Genomic DNA, 25113 nt, shown 5'->3' on the forward strand with positions numbered 1-25113 from the left:
AAATAATAGTATTTCACATATAATCAAAATTTCAGGCTTAAGTCTTGGCTTCATGAAGCACAGATGTGCTTTAAAACACATTCCTGATGTTTTATTAGGAAAAGGTTACATTTTAATACACTGAGTGTAACTGCAGAGGACCAAGAGTGCCCACTTTAATATAAATCACTCTGTTATTGCAACATGGAGAGGATCCTGAATGAGAAAATCCTTATGGAACCTTTTATACATTGAATTAGTGCTCCGGTTATAATCCACCATGCTTAACCTTCAGTTGTTTCTTTTGATTGATTCAGCCCAGTTTGTGTATCTTGCAAATATATAGGATCAAGAAAAAGGTAAGATAAAGCACATCAACCAGACTAAGAGCAGAATGTGAGACAGGAGGAGGGAGCATCAAGGAGGCAGGGTGGGTATAGTGGTGGCTGCTGGCGCTCTCTGCAGTACAGATCTGCTGAGAGCACCAGAGCAGAGCTCCTCCACAGATCACAGCCGCAGGGTTCCCACTGCAGTTTAGAGGGAAACCTTACACCGAAATATTATACGAGAGGACAACAGTCAGAACAACTAAGAGGACAGAAGGTAAAGGAAAGTGGAGGACAAGAAAAGAAGTGATGAAACAAACTGACAGAGGAGGTAAGAAGCACTGCACGAGGTTTTCTGCTCTTTCTTGGACCGACAGAACTTCCAGGGGAGCGAAGCGCTCCGTGTTCTACTTTTAGAGTCCATTTAATTATTTATCTTCTCACTTATTTTCGTCTGTGAAAAGCAACTTTGCTTTTTAAAAAGTTTAACGTAAAGGTCTGAAGCCAGAGAAAAAGGAAATGTTGAACATTTTCTTGTTGTTTGGCTACTGCTTGTGTATATTTGTGTGTTTTTCTTTTGAGTGTTTCTGCATGCCTTTCTGAATGAGAGAGTGGAACACGCCTGAGTGCTTTAGGTACTAATGTGTGACAGCACATTGTAAGTAAAATTCAATGTCCTGCACATAAGCTGTGGAACAAAGGCTTAATCGTATCCCTTTTCTTCACAAGGAGCCGCTTGAAGGACCTCATGATGTCACATGAAGCAGATTCGTTTTTGTGATAAGGATCACGGGCAACATTAAAGAAGTTCAAACATTCCTTGAGATATATTGAAGAAAGTCTACCCATCTGCCACTGCATCTACCTCAGGATGGCTGGCTGTACCAGCCGCTGCAGACAGGGGGTGCTCAAATTAATCCAGTCCCTGCAGAGATTGGTCTCAGGAACCCTCACAAAAGGTACTTTGTACTGATGCACTCACATATTCTGAGCCTCTTGAGTGTTAGCTAACTTAGATACAGTGAGCTTATGGGTACTCCTGTGTATGCATGTGAATTCAGTTCAATTCCTTTTTCTTTATGTGGCAGCACATCACAAGATAGTTTATTATTGTCTTTGAACAGTTAGGCCAAACTTTACTTGATATAGAAAAATAATTATTCCCTATCACCAAGCACTTGGCAAAAAGTGGATGGATGTTGGACATTTTCCACCGCCACTCTCTCTCGCCCCCTACAAAACAATGCTTTGATCAACTTAATGTTGTCTTCCTGCAGTTGATCTAAAATAATTTGTCTATTTTCTAATATCCTGTTTGTTGTACTTTATATCAGTGATAGATTTCAGCTGCATTCTAATAGCACTCAGTTTTGCTTTAATTAAAGAAGCTCAAAGACTCTTTGAGATACATTGAAGAAAACCCACCCATCTGCCCCTGCCTCTACCTTTCTCAAGTATAATTTATACTTCTGTGTTAAACGTAATGTAGAGCCTATAACATAGCTTATAAAAGCGACAGATGCTGTTGCCGCGGTGTGCCCCATTTGCAATTTCACCACCAAAACATCAGTTGGCGATGGTGTTGATCCATTCTCTCCAGTCAATTTAAGAAATGGTGGCAGAAGAAGAATTATCCAGAAATGAGCGGGACAAGATAACCTTTATTAGTCCCACACGTGGGAAATTTGTTAGTGACAAAGTGACAGTGCAGATCACATTGCAGGTGTAATCGATGCAATATGTAGTGACATTCCTGAGGAGGGGCACATCAGCTTACAGAGTAGGTTACGGTGTAGGTTATGGTGCAGGGTTTCAGAAAGGATTGTGGTTATAGCGTACCTACGAAACATAATTCAGTAGCCACATGTAAAACACAACAGGAAATAGCTTGCTTCAGACTTATTTGTACTACTGGAAATACTTCATGTGGGTTGTGAAGAAGCCGCCTGAATAGACTGCTCAGGAGACAGCACAACTTGGATGCCGCTGTGTGTAGCCCACAGATCAGTTGTTTGTGACACTGTCCCCTGGTGACAGGAAACAGCTACAGCATGTAGCTGACAGTCTGCAATTCTTTCCCGTAGAATCTGCAAAACCCTAAGACCAACACAAACCCATGTTTGAGCCATTTGGCTAAGCCTGGTGGGGTTTGGTTTTGTTTTGTTGCATACAACCACAGGTTTCCTAAATCTTTCACACTGCATAGCCAAATACCTACCTAAATGTGGTGCCATAGTCCTAACAAGGCTCAGGCCTGCAGTGCGTATGTGAAAGTGGTTGTAGGCTCAAGTGTTGGAATAAGAAGGCCTATAGGAGAAAAGAAGAGCAGTGAGAAACAGCAAGCAATCAATACTGGGCAGGTTGGTGAGGCCAGTAGCTGCAGATCCAAAACTTGCAGCCAAGAAGCCAGAGATACTTGCAGAAAGGTGCAAAAAGAAAATGCAGTAAAGAGAAAACACAGAATTGAAATGCAATGATGGCATAAATGAGTGCCTGAAAGTTCATATTAAGACTGTAATAGGATTGTTTTTGTGACATAGATTTAATTTGAATTCCACCATTGAGCCATTGTGTGGTCTATTTAGCAAGAGGCACATGTTCTGTCACTGTGTCTTTTGCTTTGCTACAGTTGCAGGAAAGAGTTTACGAATCCCTTGTACTTTTTTTTTGTTTAAATTTCTGCGTCAATATGACCTAAGCATAAAAGCTGTAAAAGCTGATAAACCAAACCAAGTTAAGGAAATAAAGCAAACATTTTGAATGTTGCTATTTATTCACACAGCTTTATGTAACTGTCTGGAACATGGGAACTGATACACTAGAAATGTAACTTACACATTTAGCCCTACATGTCATATATTTCTTCATTCTTTTTAAATCATTCTTCAATCTTTGATCTATGTATGACGTGTTGCTAAATTACATTTTTGTAAAGTGTCTTGCAAAAAAAACTAAATGATACTAATTTAGTGTTACTTATAGGTTGCATGAAAATGCTGTGTTTTTTACTGTGTTAGCTTACTGTGCTGAAGCATAAACGTCACCACAGTACTGCATGTGTTTACAGTTGGTATTGGCTTAGGTAAATCAAAATTTTGAATTTGAGGAAGTCAACATTTTGAGATTGCAAACCCAAAATTTTGGGATAATAACAAAAAAAAAATGTATTTATTTTTTTTTTGGACCTCAAATTAATTGAGGACCACCTACAAAAAAAAATTGACCTTCCATGAATTATGTGACTTATCTTTAGCTAATATGATCACCGGGTGCCCTAGGGTTTCCCCCACCTGCCAAATTCCATTTTAATCCCTGAACTAATTCCTGAGCAGTTGTTGATGCTCAGCAGGCTAGAAAAGGTTACAGAGCCAGTTCTAAAGTGACTCCATTAATCCACAATAAGAGACTGTGTACAAGTGGAGGAAAATTAAGACCATTATAACCCACCACAGGAGAGGTTAATTAACATATACCAATTCAAGAAAATGATTTAATTTCACCACTGATGGAATCATGTTAATAAGAATTGTACAATTTCACACTTTCAACTGTGGAAAACTGTCAGTATTTCATTTGGACATATCTGCATACTTTTAATTTTTATCTACATCTAGTAAGCTTTGCTATAGAGACTCACATGTGCAGAAAAACACAAGTAAAAAAAAAAACCCAGGAAATTCTCCTTCTTGTATGACATGCATACTTTGGGTGGCTTTGAGTTGAATGAATAGGTCATTTAACTCTCATCTGCACATAACTCACAGGCAGAGGCTGTGGTGTACTCTAAACTTCTTGTATTCATCATGCTTTAGTGCTTGTTTGCTTTTTCTGTCCCTCTCTCATCTCATAGTTAAAAAGTTACTTTTCACCTAAGCTGCAAAAATCAAATGCTGAGTCACGAAGTCAGAGTGCAGCTGCGAGTCTGTCACGACTAAAAAAACACACACAGTACTGCTCTCACTTTCAGAAGAACCTGTGGTCTGATATAAATTTAAAATTCACCCTACGCACATGTATGGAGCATAAAATATTTGTGCAGGTGCAGGCAGCGCTTCATTTTAACACTTGCTGTGGGCCACAAATTCCAAATTTATGTATTTTTACCACTTTTTGACTTTTCCATCTAGAAGTATTTGGATACTCTTACTATGTACCTCTAAATTATTTGCAGCCATAAGCACTCTGAGAAATTGATTTTTCACAGGGCAAAGAAAGGAACTTGCAAACTGAGAAACACATCAGAAACTGTCAACAAACTGACAATGACAGCATGATGCCTGAACTGTACGTTTTTACACATAAACAGCTACTATCTTGCATAATGAAGGATGAGTCTGTTGACACATTTCCCACAGCTTGTGTTACCAATGTAAATATGCATTTACAGGAGCAACAAGTTCAATGTTTTGCATATTAAGCAGGAATCCAGCCAGGCTTATCTTACAAAGTACTTACTCTGTTACATGTGCAGTGTTTGTCCAGTGTTTTTTCATCTGTGATGTTTAAAAAAAGAAGAAAAAATAGTATGTAAATCCTTTGTAACCTATGTGATATTAACTGGTGTTTTAGTCAGCCGCTGAGCTATTCTAGAAATAATCCAACCTACTCATGGCAGTGAGTAGGCTGACTATCTAGGTCATGCAACACAATTGCATACCGTAGCTATTTGACTGAAACAATCCCAAACCTACTTTTTTATGGTTAGGAACTAATCCTTTACCAAAGGAATGAAGGATTACAGTTTATAGCAGACTAAATGGGGAAACGGTTATCAAGATGATATCTGGTTCTCTCATTATTTGTAGATGTTAGTTATATTTTTCTTTGTATTCTTAAAGATGCGTAATTGATCAAATGTAATGTAAATTATGTTGAGCATCCACTTGCTTGATACTGTGCATCTGGACATTTGTTGTGTCTGCCGAAAATGTTCTATTGTGCTTCGCTGACCTTTACTGACTTAAAGTTAAGATGCGTGTGCATTGGGCAGCACAAGGGCCGAGTCTTCATTTAGCTTCATAATTAAATGTCACAGAGTTAATTAAGAGCCACTAGTCAAAATACATTCAAGTGGTCTAAACTGGGATTTAATAAATCTATGATTTTACGCCACAGTGGGATTTTTAAACCATTGGAATTTTTACATTTATACAATGTTAGTTTCTCATTTCCATAGCTCAAGATGAGCAGGCACAACTATCCATACATACATGCATACAGCCATCCATACATACATTTTTTTCCATCTATCCAATTCAAGGTCAAAGGAGGAATGATAACAAAACCTCATTTAAAGCATCATTGGAATTAATTTGATTTTAATGCTTACATGGAGAGGGTTGATCTTGCAATGTGCGGTTACAGCATGAAGAAACAAAGCCTTGTCTAGCTTTGAGCCCTTCCTCTGCACAGTTTGATTATAATCAGATTTCACAACGGCGCTTGCTTCCAGATTGTGGCAGAGGAAGACCACATTCTAAAGTATGCATGGATGAAGACATGGAAACATGCGCACATGTTCACATAAACATTCACACACAAGCAAGCTATTTAGGCTTTTTTAAAACAGTTATATGCTTTGTTGTTTTTTGCATTTTTCCTTGCATACAATATAGACTAAAATAAACTGTCTTATCTTTACTCTTATGCCTTAAGTCTTATTAAGTTCAGCAGCATGCATATTCATCCTCAGACCTTTAAACATTGCAAACCGAGTGAGGATACAGTAGTTATGATATGCCTCAGGGCCGTAGCTGACTTACTGTTATTCCTGTCCCTAACATTACATTACAAATTCCTTTATGCTCTTTACATAGTGCTTCCCTTGTAAAAATAGTTTCCATGTGAAGATACAGAGGAGTAGCGCTATAACTTATTACAGCAAGCTTCAGTGTTTTGACAGTTGCTCTGACCTTGCATTCACGTTAGTGCACGTTTGAAAATGGCTGTCCTCCCTGTTGTTATAAAAAGAGACAGCGACCTCTCACAGCACATTTTAAAAGCAAGATGGCAGAGTGCAGCCTCAAACATTCAGCTAGAGGCAACTTTTTCGAGTTTTACACCACGTGAGACATCAGCTAAAAGGCCTCAGACAAAGGGAGGGACTTGTGAGGTATATTTTGAGTGAGGTATATATATTTTGCTCTGACGTACTGATGTTGTAGTGCAACATCCAGGGAATCTGAATGTCAAACCTAATGGGAAATCTGATGCTGTGCATTACCTGCTAAAGTAAAGAAAAACCTCTTTTTAAACTGACGGGACTTTGACAGAATGACTGGACGACAAGGAAACTGGAAACTGGAACACACAGATTTAATTTTATTAAGGACAACTTTTAACAAATACTACTTCAATGTTTTTTGTGATGTGTTGTTTAACCACAACAGCAGACATACAGTGTAGCTTTAGGCAAAAATGTCTGTGTTTTTAACCTTGAATGTATTTAAAAGAATTTCACAATTAAAACAATATCATTTCTAAAATACCACAAGACCACTCCCAAATCTGAATGGTAAAAACAATAGATTCAACACTACCCTATCAATCTGCATGAAAATATATATCCTCTATTTCAAGATAAAAATTGTGGCATTGTTGCTTAAAGCAGGTGTCTGAAATGTTCCTGCTGTTTTTGTAAACAAGCAAAGTTTTGTACCTACACAACAAAACCTACGACACAATCTCTTTTAGATCGCTTGGAAGAATTAAAACTTCCATCCTTTGCGCATGATCCATCTCTATCAAGTTTCCTGAAATTCAGTTAGTGTGTAGATGTAGGCTGTAGGTGGGTTTGTGGTTGCTCATCTTTTTTTTAAGACGGAATAGACTCCACCCATTCCACAGCCTTAGGTAGGAAGCTGAAATGGATGGATAGATGGAAGCATGGATGGATCATTTGCAACCAGCTTCTTCCCTGTAAGCATGTTTTCAATGAGGTCTGTTGTTGTAATTGTTCGCCAACACTCACACAGTAAACTACAGAGTTTATAGTTTACTATAGCCACAGCTTACTATGGATCTAGCAGACTATACCCATAAAATTAAATTTCCCATTATATTCAAAATCATGCAGTAAAGATTATCTTTATCCCAACTTCAACATCTACTTTTAAAATTTAGTTCACATCATGCAATCGTGCAAATTGACAATCATCTTTGTTTAGATATGGGAAACTACACAGCTGGGGAAACACATAAAAGATGCATGGTTCAACAAACAAAATAGCTTTATACTATCTTTTGTGTGGACCAAGGTCTTGAAAACAGGAAGAGTGCAGGTAAAGACAGAAACCTTCCTACCCGACCTCAGGCTGCACCTGTCTCTCACTATTACATGTGTCCTCTAAGAGCATAACCTTGCAGCAGTGGTTCTGTCACCACACACTGCAGAGATAGATTCAAATCTATGGCTCAAGCTCTTCTAACATAGCATCTATTTTGTTCAAAACTGCATAAGAATTATCTGGCATTAAGCTCCAGTTTTATAACCGTTTTCCTTAACAAAATCTTTCTCCTCTGATTCTCTTTCCCTTTTTTTGTGGCTGTAGAATCAGTGGATTGGAGCTGACAGTGTGTGTCTCTGCTTTTAATTTTTTACATCACCTCACTACATACTTTTATGTAACCGTCTTCTTCTAGATTTATTTTTATCTCTTGCTCTTTCCTCCTCTGTGGGTGTGTACGTCGTTCGCCCCCCCCCCGCCATTACTCCTGTCCAGCCACGTTGTTTTACTACTTGGTATTTATATACAGAATCTCCTATGGTTAGATGGCTATTCGATCCAGCGAACAGTAGGTTATGTTTGCTCAGCGACACTTCTGTGGAATTCATCTTTCATGTTCATATTTAGTAGTTCCCTGAGGATTTTTCCACATGGTGCATTCGATCAGGAGCAAAACTTGTTTTGAAAGGCGAAATGAGCTGCCGCTTGCATCAGGAACTATTACGCTCTGCTGCCATCTGTCGTTTAACAAGTAACACCACAGCATTAGAAACTTGAGCTCATGTGTTAGATTTCTCTGCTGAGAAAACTTAACCCTCTAATGCACTTTGTATCATATCTGATACATGAGTTTCTGAGACCTCTGTCTCATCAACATGATCAATACTGCCATGATTTCAAAATGTTATGGACAAAATTCTTGTTTTGTCTAAAATTAACATTGTTGTTAACAAAAAGTTGCCAAAAATCTCCAATGTATCAAATGCAATATAAAAAAATATATAATAAATATATAATAAAAATATTTCACACAACATGATATAGCAAAATGATTTTTGTGAATTTTGTTATAAGGGTTATTAAATATCTCAGTTCCAAAAAATCAGAATTTTCTGGCTATTTTTCCATGGGTTTTGTGTTGCAGGGTTAAAAACACTTTGTAAGAACATTCACACTAAATTTGTGACTGTCTGTTTTTAAGATGCTTGGTGCATTTTCGTTTTTTTTATTATTATTATCTAGCCTCTTGAAATAAAGCATCATTTTGCACTCACAGATAACTTAATACACATTTCAAAGTGGCAAAAAGGAGAGCTGTGGGTACTTTGTTTCATCATTCTCAATTGCTCGCCTAAAGATTCAAAAGCTAACAAATACAGGTAAATTAAAAAGATGTGATGGAAGCCAAAGCAGCTTCATTAATGGTGAATGCATAATATTAAACACGATTAATAAAAATGCATTCAAATTTAGTACATATGATAAATAGTCTTCATCAATAATTGTATCATGCATTTTAGTTTATTAGTTACAATCTGATCTTTGTTATCACATCTGATAACAAACAATAACAATTACATCTAGATGACACTGGCATACTTAACATTTCATTCACTATATTATGAATTTGTTAACAATTTTCAAATGTTACTGAGATTTGTTATATAGCATTCATTACCGATAAGTGACTCCAGTCTCAGGGTTTGGATTACAATTAGCATTATTTTGTCAGAGATACACATAAAGTGTCCTTTAGCAGCGAGGCTGAGCCACAGCTTTCTAATAAGACACGGTCTTCAAGCTTGGTTTTTCTTAAAACTTTAAAAGTTAAAGCTTAAATGTGTATTCTTATATTAATAAATAGTTATTATAATAAAAACAAGCTTTAATCATCAGTCAGACCTTCAAAATGATACCATCCAATTAATCTTTACATGATGCATTAAACCAGTGATTTCCATGGTGTAGGCTGATGGCATCTGGTGGGCCATGAAGGTACTGCAGGTGTACAGGTCCGTCCATCCATCCATCCATTTCATTTTACTTTACAACAAATGCATTTCTAATTCTTAAGTTTTATAAGAGTCCTACATTTAGAAGATTTTATATGTAATTTTTAAAGTATCTCCTTTTAAACATTTGTATTATTCTATATAAAAAATAAACATACTTACTTTGAAATCGTATGAGACGGCTTCCTGAGATTATTCTATTAAAACGCTCCTTATGGAATCCTAAAGAATCATTGTAATTCAGTCTATTATATTAATAATGGTATTAATAATAAGTAGTATGTAGTTGTTTTAACAGTAAAATATATATTACACATTTATGTTTAGTTTATTTGGTTTTGTGTTTCATAAGAAACAAAAGTAATTAATATACACAAATTTACATTTAGGGAAAGTGAAAAGCACCACAAACTGGAATGTCCCCCTTTTTTACGGAAAGCTGTTGTACTAGTTTCAAAAGCTGTTGTGTAATAATTCCCATCTCAGTAGTAGCTCTAAAAAGGACACAACTGAATGTCAGGTTAAAGAAAGAAGCTGAGACGAAATAATTCAAAGATGCAAGTTCTTGCATAGTCAGACTAGAAAGCCACACGAGGTCTGAAACTGCTGTCTCAGCCCACTGGAGGGAAAGTGATTCCCATCCAAACATCATTTGGTTCACTTGATTTACATGGCAATTGCAGGACTTTTTAAGGTTGAAATAACTGTTAGAGGAAGTAGTAAGAGGAGTTTAATGATGACGATGAGCTGCTTTTTGTACATGGATTTGGGGCATGCATTCATACAGAATACCAAAAGCAGAGGGAGCAATGAAACACTTTGGGAAATAAAAGGACACATGGCAGTGGAAAGAACAGGCTTTCATGTGCACTATCATTATTTGCATTCAAATTACAGGATTTTTTGTGAATGTGTTATTTTAACTAGCCACCCAACACACAATCCACCAAATCCCTACAGCACGTCTGATAGTTGATGAATCCTCAAGAGGACTGGCCCATGTTGGGCTGCAATGTGTATGTGTGTGGCAGTCAAGGGCAGAGCCCCTGGCAGGTCAGACCCCAGCTGCTGAAAGTGGTTGTTGGGACATGGAACATCACCTCACCGTAGGGTAAGGAGCTTGAGCTCTTGCAGTTCAGAGGCACTGGCGAGATATAGTGGAATGCAACTCAATGCCCAGGTTAGTTCTGGATGTCAGGCTGGACTCTATTCCAATCTTAGAGACCAGAGGCAGGGGTGTGTATACTTATCTCTTGGGTTTGCTGTATGTATGCTGGGTTTTTCATAAGGGAACCGTGTAATTTTCAAAAAGCATAAAGGGATTTTTGACTGGGACCAGGAGCAACTAAATCTAAACACACAGTATAGGCAGTTATAGTGCACAAATGTGCCTCGTGCTTTGCTCAGGGCATACTGGCATATGACCAAAAGAGCAAACAGTTGTTTCAGCTGTGTTTCAGAACCAAAGATAACACCTTTCTCATCTCGCATTTTTATTAAAAAAACAAAAAAAAACAAAACACTAACCAAAGTAGAAACAGAAAACAAAATTACTGATAAAATCATAAATAATGGCTGATTAGTGTACAAGGTCCAAGTGTGTCCTTCCCATTGGTTGTAGAAGAGGTTGTATGTAAATTAGAGAAAAGATTCTGAAGAGATTATGAAGCCAGACTGCAATGCAGTGTCCTTGAATGTCTGTCATAGTGCAGGGTGATATGGTGCACTAAGACTGTTCCAGATGGCAAACATCTGTCACAGGGATTACACCGGGTTACTTAGTAATCAGAATACTTAATTTCCCATCGCAAGTGTGTGAGTGTGACTGTCTGTATGTCAGGCAGGTTATTTTTGGTGAAGATTATAAACGAGTTTGAAACATCTGTGACACAGTTTACAAATTCTTTATGCTTCCTGATTAATCCAAGAAGGAAAAATAATGACTACTGCATTGAAGAAGGCAGAGAAATCATTACATGAAAGTCACTATACAAAGTGACTATATTTGAATGGATGAAAAATGTAGGACAGATTCTTTATATAAAACATGGCATTAGCCACCATGATGGTACTTAATGTTTTGCAGAATGCCTCTCGTTCAGCTCTCACCATCTTGGCTTTCTTGATTTCAGACATCAAGTAAGCAGTAGATCTTGTTAACCCCCAGCCCCATTCATTGTACAGTCGCTTATCTTATTGACTATATAGTGATGATCATCTATTTTCCTCGAAATTAGATCATAGTTTACAAAACACACATCACTGTGTATTCTCTAAAAGCTGGGGCTACTAATCTGGTTACTGGGGTTGTAAAGTAAGCAGTAGGGTCGTTTTCTCATTGACCGGCATGCAATCAGACTTATTTTTGGAACCAAAGTAGTTGCCCCTTTCTAACCTTAAGAAAAATGTACCTTAAATTTGCTTCACTTTTCAGATCCAAAGGCTACATCCATCTAACTTCAGAGATCACCTAAGTTGAGAGAAGTTTAAATTATTTTAGATGCATGACTTCATCTTTAATTATTTAGTCCATGTTAAGTTCTTTTTCTCAGCACTACCCAGGGAATCACAGGTCAGCATAGGCCATACATGCTCTCACACGCACAGAAACTCAACTGCACAGCTGATCTAGTGTCAGGCTCCAGAGTTTTGGTGTGTAGGTTGTAAATAATAATCTATACTCCCATGCAGTGTGGATTTGGTCATCATCATTATTATTATCATTTTTGCTCATGGATCTTGTTTTTACTACTCAGCACAGAACATATAGATGTCAACTTTCAAGAAACAAGAAAGCTGAAACAGCGCTGAAAAAATGTCTCTCCATGAATTTTTTAAAGTGTGAGAGGGTTTTCTGAACCTCGCGTGCACAAACACACACACACACACACACAAAGAAGGAGCGAGACAAAGGCAATAAATTTTTGGGTCTGCCGCCAGTAGAATATTTGATTGGATGGAATATCATTCACATTCTTTCTGTGTTCTTTTCAATGTTTTTACAAGCAGCTTACAAAGACTGAGCTAACTGCCCCTCAAGTAGCTTCCATAAACTTAGACCATTTGAATTCTCCTGCATAAATCCACAGTGAAATCTAAATTTTATGTTTTACGCATTAGCTATTTTTTGTTGCTTGTGTTGTTTGTGCTGCAATCCAGCAACCCTGTCTTATTTTCTGACTTTGGAGGAAAACAAGCATCACTCACCCCCACAGCTTTCCATCCCACGTTACACACAGTCCACTCTGCAAAGATTCATTGGCACCATTGAATACAAATGTTCTTGTTTGTAGCACATTTGATTTGTTGTTTTTTTTTAATATTTCTTCAAAATCTCACAATTAACTTTAATTCTTTCTAGATAGAGAAAAAGATGTGCTCCTTTATCCTGTGGTGAGTTAACATAGGCATGCACAAATGCCATCCCAAGTGGGCAGTCTTACATATAGCTACATCCTCATTATGGTACACACTTCAGGGAGCAAATTGCTCATTTGGAGTAGTAACCACTGGGTTGAGAAAATACACGTGTCTGCTTTAAATGAATGTTCTTCACCTGCCCCCCCGTTCACATGTCAGTAAGCGTTATTAGTGACTACACCACTCTACAATAACACAAGGGCATGAGGAGGCAGGGAGCTCGAAAGAGTGGGGGGGGTAAAGGCTGACAGATGAGTAGAGTGAGGCACAGAACAGAGGGAGTGGCGCAAAGAGGCAGGAGCAGCTTGTGCATGTGAGTGTGTGTGTGTGTGTGTGTTTGGAGACAGGGATCAGAAATTCAAGAGAGTCAGCTCAAAGAGGAGAAGCGTCCCCCGGTGCCAGATCTGGACCCAGTGAAAGGACTTGACGGGGGCAAAAAAAAAAAAATCCTGTAAGGTACAGAGCCGTGGAGGGAGACAGCGACAGGACGACAGGCTGACAAAATCGTGAAGTAAATAGAGGGACTATTACTCTCTGGGTTGTTTTGGCCGGCCTGGTTTCCACGGTGACAACATGGGTGCAGTGGTGGGCACTTTGACCATGCAAACCAAACAGAACAGGAGACCATCTAGAGGTACGTCGATGTTAGTCACAAAGAGAAGAGATGGAGATGAGACAAAAAGAGCAACAGAAAGCTAGACCAAACTGACAGTAACACTAAGATCGTAATGTTTGTACACCAGCTGCCAATCATGATATGTGTTTGTTTTAGCTATTTTCTTTGCTTATCCAATGCAAAGAGACTTTATGTTTTCACCCTGCTTTTGCCAAGTGATTTAATTAATTGAACTATGAAGTTAAAGGGAAAAAATAAGTGGATAATGAATCTTGAAAATGTTACATAGGTTTAATGAAGAGCCAGTAGTGCTGATTCTGTTTTCTCAAACAGAAATGTATAATATTTACTTCTAGAAGTGGCAGCAGTATTGTGGAGGGTGAAGCATCTCTCACTCACGTTCAGTGACGAGGTATAGTACTTGTACGGAGATAATGATTTAGAGACAACAGGAGGGCATGTAGTAAGATGTCCTTGAAAATAACAACAGCGCAAAATCACTGCTCTGTCTCTGCAATTATGCCTGTGTGTGTTTGGTGCATGCCCATCGAACGCGCCAGTGAGTGAGCGAAACAGAAACACGGAGGGAGCGGGGTTTTGGGCATTTGAATTAACACGCAGCTCACATATCATACCTCTCCCTGGCCTTATGCTTGAAAAGCCTGTTGTCATGGAGACTGGGTTGTAGGGGCATAAAGGGAGAGTGTGAGCGCACACTCCACCAGGGTGAATGATGAATTTATGGCAGCGCGAGATCGAGATTAGAACCATGAAAAGGCAGCAAAATAACGACTTTTTAAAAAGACATTGATGAAATGCCCCACAGTACGAGGGTAATGCTTTAAATGCAGATAAGATGAAACCGTTTGTCTGTTTTTTGATAAGAGCCTTTAAATAACCTTTCAGCAAAGCAGGTCATCTAGGGATTTTTTGTTAGCTCTAAGTAAGTGGTCTGTTAAAAAACATGTTGTGGTGCCAGCTGTGAGGAGGTATGTAAGATAGAACAGATAAAGTCTGATCCTGTAGGGGATAAACAGGTACCACAGCCACACAAGAAATGAGACTCAGAGGTAAGCTACAAGTAGGATACAAAATATAGCTATATCTAGCAATACTGCTCATCGCTGAGCATGCGTAAATGCTATATATACAAAATCATGTAACTTCTTTTGAGAGGAAGAGGGCTTGTTATTTTCATCTCTCTAATGCCCTAATATAACTGGTCTATATTTAACCAGTATGGCCAGTTTGTGCTATACCTGGTTTGTCTTGAAAAAGGTCCTGTATAAATTTTCAACAAAACTTTGAGGGGGGGGGCTGTCCACACAACACGGTAGGGGAAACAGTTCACCTCACTCTTCCTGCAGCATTCAGCACTTCCAAAGCCCAGTTTGTTTGGTTTTGCTTTGCTTGTACAAAGCAAAACCAAACAGCCTGCTGTGGATTTTGTGAGGAATCACGTAGGGGACTGTGATTTTGACCCGGCACAGTGACTTCTTCAACTTTTGTCCTCATGGTTACAGACACCAGAAGGCTGCTGGATTAAAGAAACCAGATATAATCTGATAAGTAGAAGGCTTTAAATAAACTGGTAGGATGATTATATTTGGAACAAGGCTAGCCGTTTCCACCTGTTTGGGCGGTCGGCTGCTTGCGTGAATTAAAGAGGATGAATGAAGAACAAAGGGAAGAAGAAAGCAAGATCACGCCAAAGTCAAAGCATGCAGAACTGTATATATAAAGTGGCTGCCTTGATCTTGGTGTTTCCAAATCGGATGTGATGAGAAGGCAGATCTGAGGCACACTGCACACTCATATGGTAGCAACTTCCTAATCACAATATAACATCAACCTAAAGGACACACTTTACAAGATGATGTGATAGATCATGTTAGATTCAACTATGACTTGAAACTAGTGATTGAGACCATAAAGTTATCAGGAAAACCAAGAGCCATTTTCCCATAGACTTCTACACGACCTTCATTTTCATTACTGCCGCAGTGTTTGCCACTGACTGTGTAACAAAGCTGGTACACGCACTTTCAATTATCAGCACCGTTTCAGCGTCTCACACCTTCTTCCATTACATGCTAATGAGTAATCACATGCACAGTAGTCGTTGCACCATTTATAACAAGACTCACTGCAAAAGTCTGCAGCATTTCTTTGCCTGAGTCTTACTCTGGCAATCAGATCATTCTGTTATATGATATGATATATTCAACAGGTTTTTGAAACCCTCAGGCAACATATTCTTTTGCTGACTGTGCTTCTGAGCCCAGTTCAGCTCTCGTTTCTTCTCGACGTCCACCATTATTCTGTGCTTTCCTATTTTGCCCTTTGCTGTTCTCCTTCTTGTCTCTTGTTTTTCTTCACGCTCTGCCACCTCTTCCTTCCTCTCCTCCCAGTCCTCATTGTCTCAGCTTTCTCTAATCAACACCTCTGCCTTTTCATCACCCTCATTCCATTTCATCTGTTTCTAATCACACTGTCACATTAACAGGAAATAGAAATCAGCCCACAGGAAAAATTAGTCCACATAGGTGGAGTCTTAACAGCACCTTTGTCTTTCTGTTTTCATGTAACTGAGAGACTTTTAGTCACAGGAAAAATATATGTACAAATTGTGTTTGACACCTTTAAAAAAAAAAATCAGTTCATCCAGTATACCCACCACTCCTCACATTTATTATGGCTATCTATCTCCATGACAACATGAGTCAGTGGGTTGGAACTGGAGCTCAGAGGAAGATGGAAGGGAGATTGAGAGAAAGTAACGCATTATATGTTTGCATGGTAATGGACAGCATGCTATCTCGCCATTGGCAAATAGGCCATGTAAAAGTGACAGATTGGGGTAAGAGGCAACATGTGTGTCTCTAGTGAACATTTTATTGCTATAGTTTCCCAAGCATGTGGAAAATATCATTGAAATGACTACTCCCTTCAGTTTTTATAGCTGTGTCAACCATCCTGTCCAGATGTAAGCAGTATTTAAACCTTTAGTGCATGGTTTTAATAAATGAAACACAGGAGAAAATACAAGAGAATAAAGTTAGCGTCACGATATTAAACAGAAAGCTGACAAGTGCAACTAGCTGGCTAAAATGTTAGATTTAGCTTTAACAAGGGACTCTTTTAGTACCTTGTATCTACAAAGCTATTAGAAAACTAATGTTAGCTATCTATTAGAAATAGTAAACATTGCAACAGATGGGTGAACCTTCAGGGACATCCATTTTTAAGTCTTGAGATGAGCATTTTTGGTCTCACCATCTTGTTGTTTGAAACTGGAAGTGACAAGCAAGGGATGGATCTCACTGTGAAAGTGCACACTGATTGGCCAACAGCTTTTCAATCTTCCTCTACCAATGAACATACCATGAATAATTCTCCTTTCTGACACTAGAGAATAAAGAAGATAAAAACTACATAAAAGACTTTTAGCTAACAACAGTAGCAAGCCACTGTTGTTAGCTAAAGCACTTACATGCATAGTGATGTTACAGCTTTCTGAAAGTTTGTTACCTCATTTTACAGAAATGTAGTGGACTAAAACTGACATCCATCCATCGTCTTCATTTATTTAATTCAGGGTTGTGAGGGAGCTTGGAGCCTATCCTAGCCGTCCAAGGACAAAAGGCAGGGTACACCATGGTCAGGTTCTCAGTCTGTCACCGAACTAACACAGACAGAAAGACAATCGTTCTCACTAACACCTATGGGAAATTTAGAAGCACCAATTAACCTGACCCCACTAACTGGATGTCTTTGGATTATGGGAGAAGCCAGAGAGTACTCAGAGGGAAGCCACACAAACAAAGGGATAAAATGCAATCAGCACACAGAAAGGCCCTGGCTAAATGGTTGATTGGAACCAGAACCTTTTTGCTATCAGGGAACAGCACTAACTAACACATTGCATATCCAACTACTAACCAGGCCTGACGCTGCTTAGCTTATGGTATGGACATAAGCTGGAAATTTGGCATTATCGACTTATTTGACATATTCATTCAGTATATGACTGTTAGGATCCCACAGTTTCACTACATTTCCTAGTCACAGGAGTTTCCTAGGAGTTTATTTCTCCTTAAAGTCACAGTTTTTCAGTTTAGAAATTCATAAAAACCTATTCTGGGTTCTATAATCAGTCTGTAGTCCATTTCACACAGAAACTTTAAGTAAGTTATTTTTCACTAGCAGACAGAATTGACAAGGATCGTCTCTCCCACTCAAAAGTCAGTGAAGAGCCGGTAATTGCTTCCCCCCCGGTGTAGGTGGGACTTAAATGAAGACTGCACCTGTTACAATTTACTGTTAGAGAATGTGGCTGCAGGCAGTTCTATAGCTGTGCCTCTTCTCCTGTTTCATGTATAAAATTTAAATTACAATGGCCTCTGGCATAATGATGTATGTTACTTGATACAGTTTCATTGTTGAGGATTAATCCTGACACCACTCATGAATGGGCTGAAATGAATGAGTCATCACTACCATCCAAAAAAAAAGAAGAAGAACAATGTAGTCATATTAATCTCCTTTTCTTGGTGTCTAATCGTCTGAACTGAGTCTGAATCCATTAGGAAGCTTATTTGTTCTCACATGTGTCATTTTCAAGTTAATAACATAGGTGATTGAGAAATTCTGGGAACTGATAGTGTGCTTTCTCCACACTTTTGTGTCAAAACAATTCATTCAAGAACATATCATCTAATAATAACTGCAGTCTCAACAATGCATTTCAAGCCGCAGACCACCCTTTGTAAATAGGCCATCCCTATACCTCACACCAGGCTTCACACTTCAGATTTAATTCCTTCACCGGGGCCCACAAAAGCCACTGGGTGTTTTCTTCTGGATATTTGTTCATGTTTGTAAAGTCGCTGCTGGATGTTGGGATGTCAACGTTGCCCTGTAGCGTGAGATAGTCACAGTGACAAACACTTGCCCACAGCAGCATCTCTTCAGATCATTAACCACCATCCATCTCCACAGGACTGGGCACTGAGCACCATGTTGCCATTAATAAAATGCTTCAGCTCCCAAGGGGAAACCTAATTTGTCAAGTAGATGAAGTTCTCCTCAAATCCTTCCTTTGTTGTCTCTTTTTCCCTCATCCTCCCTTATTTTTCTTCTGCTTCACTCTCAAAAGCACTTTTTTATTCTCTTTGATCCCACAACATTCGTTGCCGACTTACCATTTTCAAGCTTCGCTGAGTCATCTCTTTCCTGTATTTAATAGCCATCCTATTTCTAAATCCTGAGTGGAATATACTGTTAAACACACAGTGTGTACATTTTGAGGCTCACATACATCTTCTTTTTTAAAACAAAATTCCTCTCCCTTACTCTTCCCCATAGATAAAACAGATGATGAGCTTGAGATGACAATGGTGTGCCACAGACCAGAAGGACTTGAGCAACTCGAAGCCCAAACAAACTTCACCAAACAGGAACTGCAGATCCTCTATCGTGGTTTTAAAAATGTAAGCACACACCAAGATATTGTTATTTTTAAAAATGCAGTCATACTAAAATACACTTTATTGCCAAAACTCTGTTCTATTCTATTCTAAGTATTCACACACCTGTCCAAAACACTGAGGCATTGAAGTGTTCCAATCACTTCCATGGCCACAGGTGTATAGCATCAAGCACATAAGCATGCAGATGGCTTCTAAAAATATTTGTGAAAGAATGAGCCGCACTCAGGAGGTCTGTTACTGTGCAAAAAGTCCAATTGTGAAATTTCCTTGCTACTAAATATTCCACTGTTAACTGCTAGTGGTACTATGACAAAATGGAAGAGATTGGGAATGACAGCAACTCATCAAGTGGTAATCCTCATAAAATTAGAGAGTGGGGTCAGCAAGGCTGAGGTGCATATGAGCAGAGGTCGCCAACTTTCTGTGGAATCAACTGCTCATGTGCTTCATGTGGCCTTTGCTCAAGAATAGTGCACAAAGCGCTTCATGTTCTTTGGACTGAGAAATCATGCTTCTCCAATCCAATGGACAATACTGGGTTTGGCAGCTGCCAGGAGCGCAGTACTTGTCTGACTGCATTGTGCCAAGTGTAAAGTTTGATGGAGGGGGGATTATGGTGTGGGGTTGTTTTTCAGGAGTGGGGCTCGGCCTTTTAGTTCCAGTGAAAGAAACTCAGTGTTGTGGGAACAGTTTGGGGATGACCTTTTCTGTTTCAACATAACTGCGCACCAGTGTGCAAAGCAAGGTCCATAAAGACATGATTGAGCGGGTTTGTTGTGGAAGAAGACTGGCCTGCATCTCAACCTAATCTCAACCTGCCAGAACAACTTTGGGATGAATTAGAGCAAAGAATACAAGCCAGGCCTCCTCATCCAACATCAGTGTCTGTCCTCACAATTGCACTTCTGGAAGAATGGTCAAACATTCCCATAAACACACTCCTAAGTCTTGTTGAAAACCCTTCCCGAAGAGTTTAAGTTGCTATTGCTACATAATATTAAATGCCATGGATTAAAAATGAGATGTCAATTATGTTCATATGCATGTGAAGGCAGACCAGTGAACACTTTTGGCAATATGGTGCATGTGTGCATCACAGAATCAGACAACAAAATTTTCATTGAGTACAATAACTGTAGTCTCATTTCTCCCACAGGAATGTCCAAGTGGAGTTGTGAATGAGGAGACATTTAAACACATTTATGCACAGTTCTTTCCTCATGGAGGTAAAGTACACAGTTTTTAATCTTTTTTTGTTGCACTATGAAGCTTTTCTTTTTTTACAGTTTTCTTCTGTGTGTGTTACAGATGCAAGCATGTATGCGCATTATCTGTTCAGTGCCTTTGACACTGCAAACAATGGTTCCATAAAGTTTAAGGTACAAAAAATGGACAAAATGTTAGTTATTTCTTTAATTTTCTGCTCATTTTTTTAGTTTATGCTTTCCCTCTTCCCTGATGTATTTTGGACAGGATTTTGTAATGGGACTATCTATTCTGCTGAGGGGAACGCTAAGGGAAAAGCTGGAGTGGACGTTTCACCTGTATGACATCAACAGAGATGGATACATAAACAGAGAGGTGACACTGTGTTACCAAAGTTTTAACTGGGTTTTATTTGTTATCTCAAATCTATATCTAAGCATGACATGAATCTCCTGTTCTTGCAGGAAATGACTGAGATTGTGAGGGCCATATATGACATGATGGGCAAGTACACCTACCCTGCACTGAAGGGAGACGTTCCACAGCAGCATGTGGATGCCTTTTTTCAGGTTCATTTCAAATTCTAATTCAAATTTTATTTGTCACACACACAACCATACACAGTACGACCTGTGGTGAAATGCTTATTGCTCTGCAATGCCCGACCATTAAATGACAGTAAGAACTGACAGTAAGATTTACAGATTTACAGATTACTACAAAATTTACAGATTTTAATATAGAAATTTACAATAAAAGAATGTAAATAATGATTTAGGGAAAAGAAATATGAATAAAAAGAAATTCTAAATTATAAGAAGTGTGCATATAAACAGAGTGTGTGCGGTGATGCGACATGTGTGAGAGAGTCCAGTCCTACACCTGGTTCAGGGCCCGAATAGCCTGGGGAAGAAGCTCCTCCTCATTCTCTCTCATTTGGTCTTAAGGGAGCGGAAGCGCTTCCCAGACCTCAACAGTGAAAAGAGTCCAATGTTGGGATGGGAGAGGTCCATCATAATCTTCCTGGCTTTAGTCTTGCACCGCTTGGTGTAGATGGACAGCAGGTCAGGAAGCTCTGATCGAATGACGTGTTTGGCTGAGCGCACCACTCTTTGCAGATCTTGTCTGTCAGATATTTCCCGTCAGGACGCTCTGGTTGGTGCAGAAGTAGAAGTTCTTAAGCACCCTCATTTCAAATACAGCGCAGTATTAGCACAGTGACATCACTCGTGGAACATTTTACAGCCTCCATTTTAGATCTATGGTTATTGGCACCATCACTTCTTTAAATCCAGAAGTCACCATACGTGCAAAGTTAACATGAGCAGGCATAGTCAGAAAGGTGCATCCATGAACTGTACAGGTACAGCGAAGTTCATTAAAGGAACACTTTTTAATCAAAGTTAATAATAACTTATATGAGACAGCCACAAAATGTAAGTATTTTACAGGTAGAGACCACTGACATTATTACTAGTTTTGCATTTGGCTAGGGTCAGTGTCACTGGTACCATGAGTTTTTAGATGGTAACAGGTATGAATCTGACAGAGGTTGCACAGGTAGTCCTTCTACTTCATGATAGCACATCAATACATGCCATTTCCAGAAGGTTTTCTGTCTCATCAAAGTCTCAAGAGGATGCACAAGATTCCAAGAGATCTGATGTATTTTCAGTTTTTCTTTTCTTTTTCTTTCTTTTTCAGTTTTTCTTTTTCTTTTTTTGAGCATGGTAGACTCATCAAAACTAGATTACAGACATCTTGGGCAGGCTTTACCACACAACAAGCCATACTATTTGTTTAAATTGAACTCGACTGGGATCAACTCCCTTTATGTAGTTTTTTCACACTTTCAACTTAACTACATTTATAAACTAGGTTTTATAAACCTTATGAGGTTTATAAACCCTAGTGTTTACGCATTATGAAGGAAAGCAGGCTTTTAATGTCTCTTGTCATAACCCTGTAACTTCCCAAGAAACCTTTGTTGGTTTATAGCAGCTTTGTAGTCATTATTAGGTTGTTTCATTAGCGTTAGGATGCAAGGCAATGCCATCAGAACAGAATGAACAAAATAAAAATAACTGTTTCTCTACAGAAAATGGATAAGAACAAAGATGGCGTGGTGACTTTGGAGGAGTTCATTGTAGCCTGCCAAGAGGTCAGTATTCTTCTTCATGTGTTTTTGTCAAATGAATAGTTAAAGAATTAAAATATAATACTCACTCATACACACTCATTAAACCTGACCCAACAAGAAAAAAAGCAACTAGTTTCTTACTTCAGCTTGTTATTCTAGTCGTGAAACCACCACTACACTTGACTCAAACAGCCTCTCCTCCTCATTCATAAAGTGGTCTACGAACCCTAACATTACGGCTAACAGGTGGATTTTCCCGTTTCAGTGCAGCTAGCTAACAATGAAAAGCCACTTACTGTTTGAAAGACAGAGAGTGAATGTGAACAGTATATCCTGTGTTATTTAAGCATAAAACTAAAGTGACCCTTTTAGATTGCGTTTTAGTTTTTGTTTCTTTGTTTTCCATTGAGTTATTGGTTATTTTACTAGTCAGCTAAAATAATTATTGTAAGTCTATCAGCAGCAACCAACTAACGCAGTGACATTATGTTATGTACGGGTGCAAGATGGCACTATACATGTTCTAAAAACTTTAAACACTTATTTTTTTAAATCCAGCTTCACAGACATTGTTAAATCTGGCCCTTTTTTAGAGAAGGACTCAGTAGTGTATATTAGCCTGAATACATGCAGTGTTAAAAGTGTAAATAGGCCCACATAATTTCACCATTACTTAATTTTTTTATGTCAAAAGTCGCACACAAGAAAAACCACAATCCATCAGATGATTTCATTTCACAGACGGAGGTATTCAAAATAATTCCATACACTCTTTGTCTCAACAGGATGAAACTATGATGAGATCCATGCAGCTGTTTGAAAACGTCATGTAGAACAAGCGGAGAGGGTGGAGACAACCACATGGAAAAATGAGAGGGCTGAATGTGAGTGTGTGTGGATGCATATGTGCAGTACATCCAGTCTCTCCTCCTCCTCCTCCTGTTTTATCCAGCTGTGGTCAGGATATAGGCTGAATCCCCCACAATGACTTGTATGAAGGGACTGGACTGGGATGCTCTTTAGTGCTCCTGACGAGTTTCGTCACACAACACAAAGTGACTGATGTGACAGACATGGATTTTAACACATTCGTCTCTGTTCTGTCATGAAGACGAAGATTGGCCTGTTAAAGATAAAGCTGCTCATCCATTATGAGGCTGCTCCTGACCAGTGAAGGGCGATGTGCTCAAGAAGCTGAACATTTTATTTTATTTTTTGCCAAGAAGCAGTTGGGGTTTGTTTATTTATTTGCTTTTTTTTGGTTGTTTTTTTGCCAAAGTATGATTGCATGCTTGTTTTATTTCCAAATTTTTTGACAGATTTGACCATAAGTAAATCTATACTTGTGTCTCATGCATCTTGTGGTTGACAGATATGAGATATTGCAAATGTTGTACGTTGGTTTCACTGATGCGGTGACCCTTGTAAATTTGTGATGACCTGGATGTCGCTTGTGTGCTGAGTCTGTGTTATGCTCGTCTGTCCAAAACTTACAGTACAAGTCAAATAATTTTAAAGCAGCACATTTCCTGGGTCTTACATGGTGTGTGTGTGTGTTTATCTTTTCTTTTCTTTTTTAGTGAAAAAGAAACCGATTCATTCTTTTTTCATATTTTCATCTGCTGCTTTCCTGCTTGTGGTCAAATTGGTGTATTGTCAAAAATGTTTTTTAAAAAAAAAGATTGAAAAAAAAAACATGAATACGTTTTAGACATAATTATGAAATACCCGCAAATCAAAGATGTTGAAGAAGAGGCTTATTAGATGTTTATTTGCACAGATGACAGGTAATCGAGGTGTGAGTCTCAGATGGAAACAGCGATGCTACAGAAGAAGTTTTGTCCAAAAGACATCACTGTGTCAGAAAAGGCGAGACGTTTGCTGCTGGTCCATTCCAGCAAAGAACTGAGAAAGCTTCTGATAATCTTGCAGGGAAAACCCGCTGAATGTCAGCTTTGGAATGTGATATGACACTGAGGACAGCTCCACTTGTAATAATGAACATTTGGCACTGTGTCCTCCATCCAAACGAGGACAGTGATGTCACACTGACGTACATGGTACACAGAAAATAGGTTTTTTCTGCAGCAGTAGCCCGCTGAAGGTTTCCTGTGAGTCGTGGTGTGTTTAAATGCGCCACCATAATAGAAAACTCGCAAGACTATTGTAGTTTAGGCACTAAAATATTCATTGCTGGTTTTTTTCGCAGTCATTAGAGAGGCTCTTTTGCTGCACCGTGCGACCGTGTGACATCGCAGCCTCAGGTCTCGGAGATCTTATTTTGGAATCAGATTATTAAATCTCACCAACAGGTTCATTCTAAGCCATATGAATAAATGTGTCAATTCTTAAATTTGACTGGTGTGCCTTTTTGTATGCTTTTAAAAAAAAATGTAATGATCATTAGAGCAGAAACCTACATAAATGAGTGAAGAACACAAAAACACAGTGCAGGCTCTAAGGAGTCACTGAAAAATTTAATGAGTATGAAAACTGTGTGAATCATATGCCATGACATTTGCAAGTCCTCAGACTTGAACCTGTTTTGGTCATGTTAAGTTAATTAGATTTTTCTCTCTTCTTACCCGTCTGTATTGATTTAGCTCAACTATTCAAACTGGGGTAAAAATCTGAAAAAAAAAAACATTTTTGGTGAAGAAATTGCCCATCTATCAACTATTTGCTGCTAACTTCTT

General features: G+C 38.7%; 1 protein-coding gene across 2 annotated transcripts; it reads left to right on the top strand.

The window, feature by feature from the left end:
- The first annotated feature begins 468 nt into the window (after window positions 1-468).
- Window positions 469-24775, top strand: kcnip1b (Kv channel interacting protein 1 b). Of its 2 annotated transcripts, XM_039618006.1 has the most exons (9): window positions 469-636; window positions 1035-1264; window positions 18947-19071; window positions 20228-20297; window positions 20380-20450; window positions 20545-20652; window positions 20742-20846; window positions 22376-22438; window positions 23203-24775. In XM_039618006.1, the coding sequence occupies exons 2-9, from the start codon at window positions 1177-1179 to the stop codon at window positions 23248-23250; spliced, it is 678 nt and encodes a 225-aa protein (XP_039473940.1). In that variant the 5' UTR covers window positions 469-636; window positions 1035-1176; the 3' UTR covers window positions 23251-24775. The 2 variants fall into 2 exon arrangements, with proteins under 2 accessions (XP_039473940.1, XP_031586557.1); XM_031730697.2 differs by lacking the exons at window positions 469-636; window positions 1035-1264 and adding an exon at window positions 13231-13597.
- The last annotated feature ends 338 nt before the right edge of the window (window positions 24776-25113 follow it).

This window comes from Oreochromis aureus, linkage group 10 (assembly GCF_013358895.1).
Source record: "Oreochromis aureus strain Israel breed Guangdong linkage group 10, ZZ_aureus, whole genome shotgun sequence".
In the NCBI taxonomy this organism is placed as follows: domain Eukaryota; kingdom Metazoa; phylum Chordata; class Actinopteri; order Cichliformes; family Cichlidae; genus Oreochromis; species Oreochromis aureus.

Coding starts and splice junctions, on each gene's coding strand:
- kcnip1b (XM_039618006.1), top strand. CDS start 1,177: ATGGCTGGCTGTACCAGCCGCTGCAGACAGGGGGTGCTCAAATTAATC. Junction 20,298..20,379: donor ACAGTTCTTTCCTCATGGAG/GTAAAGTACACA, acceptor TGTGTGTTACAG/ATGCAAGCATGTATGCGCAT. Junction 20,847..22,375: donor ATGTGGATGCCTTTTTTCAG/GTTCATTTCAAA, acceptor GTTTCTCTACAG/AAAATGGATAAGAACAAAGA.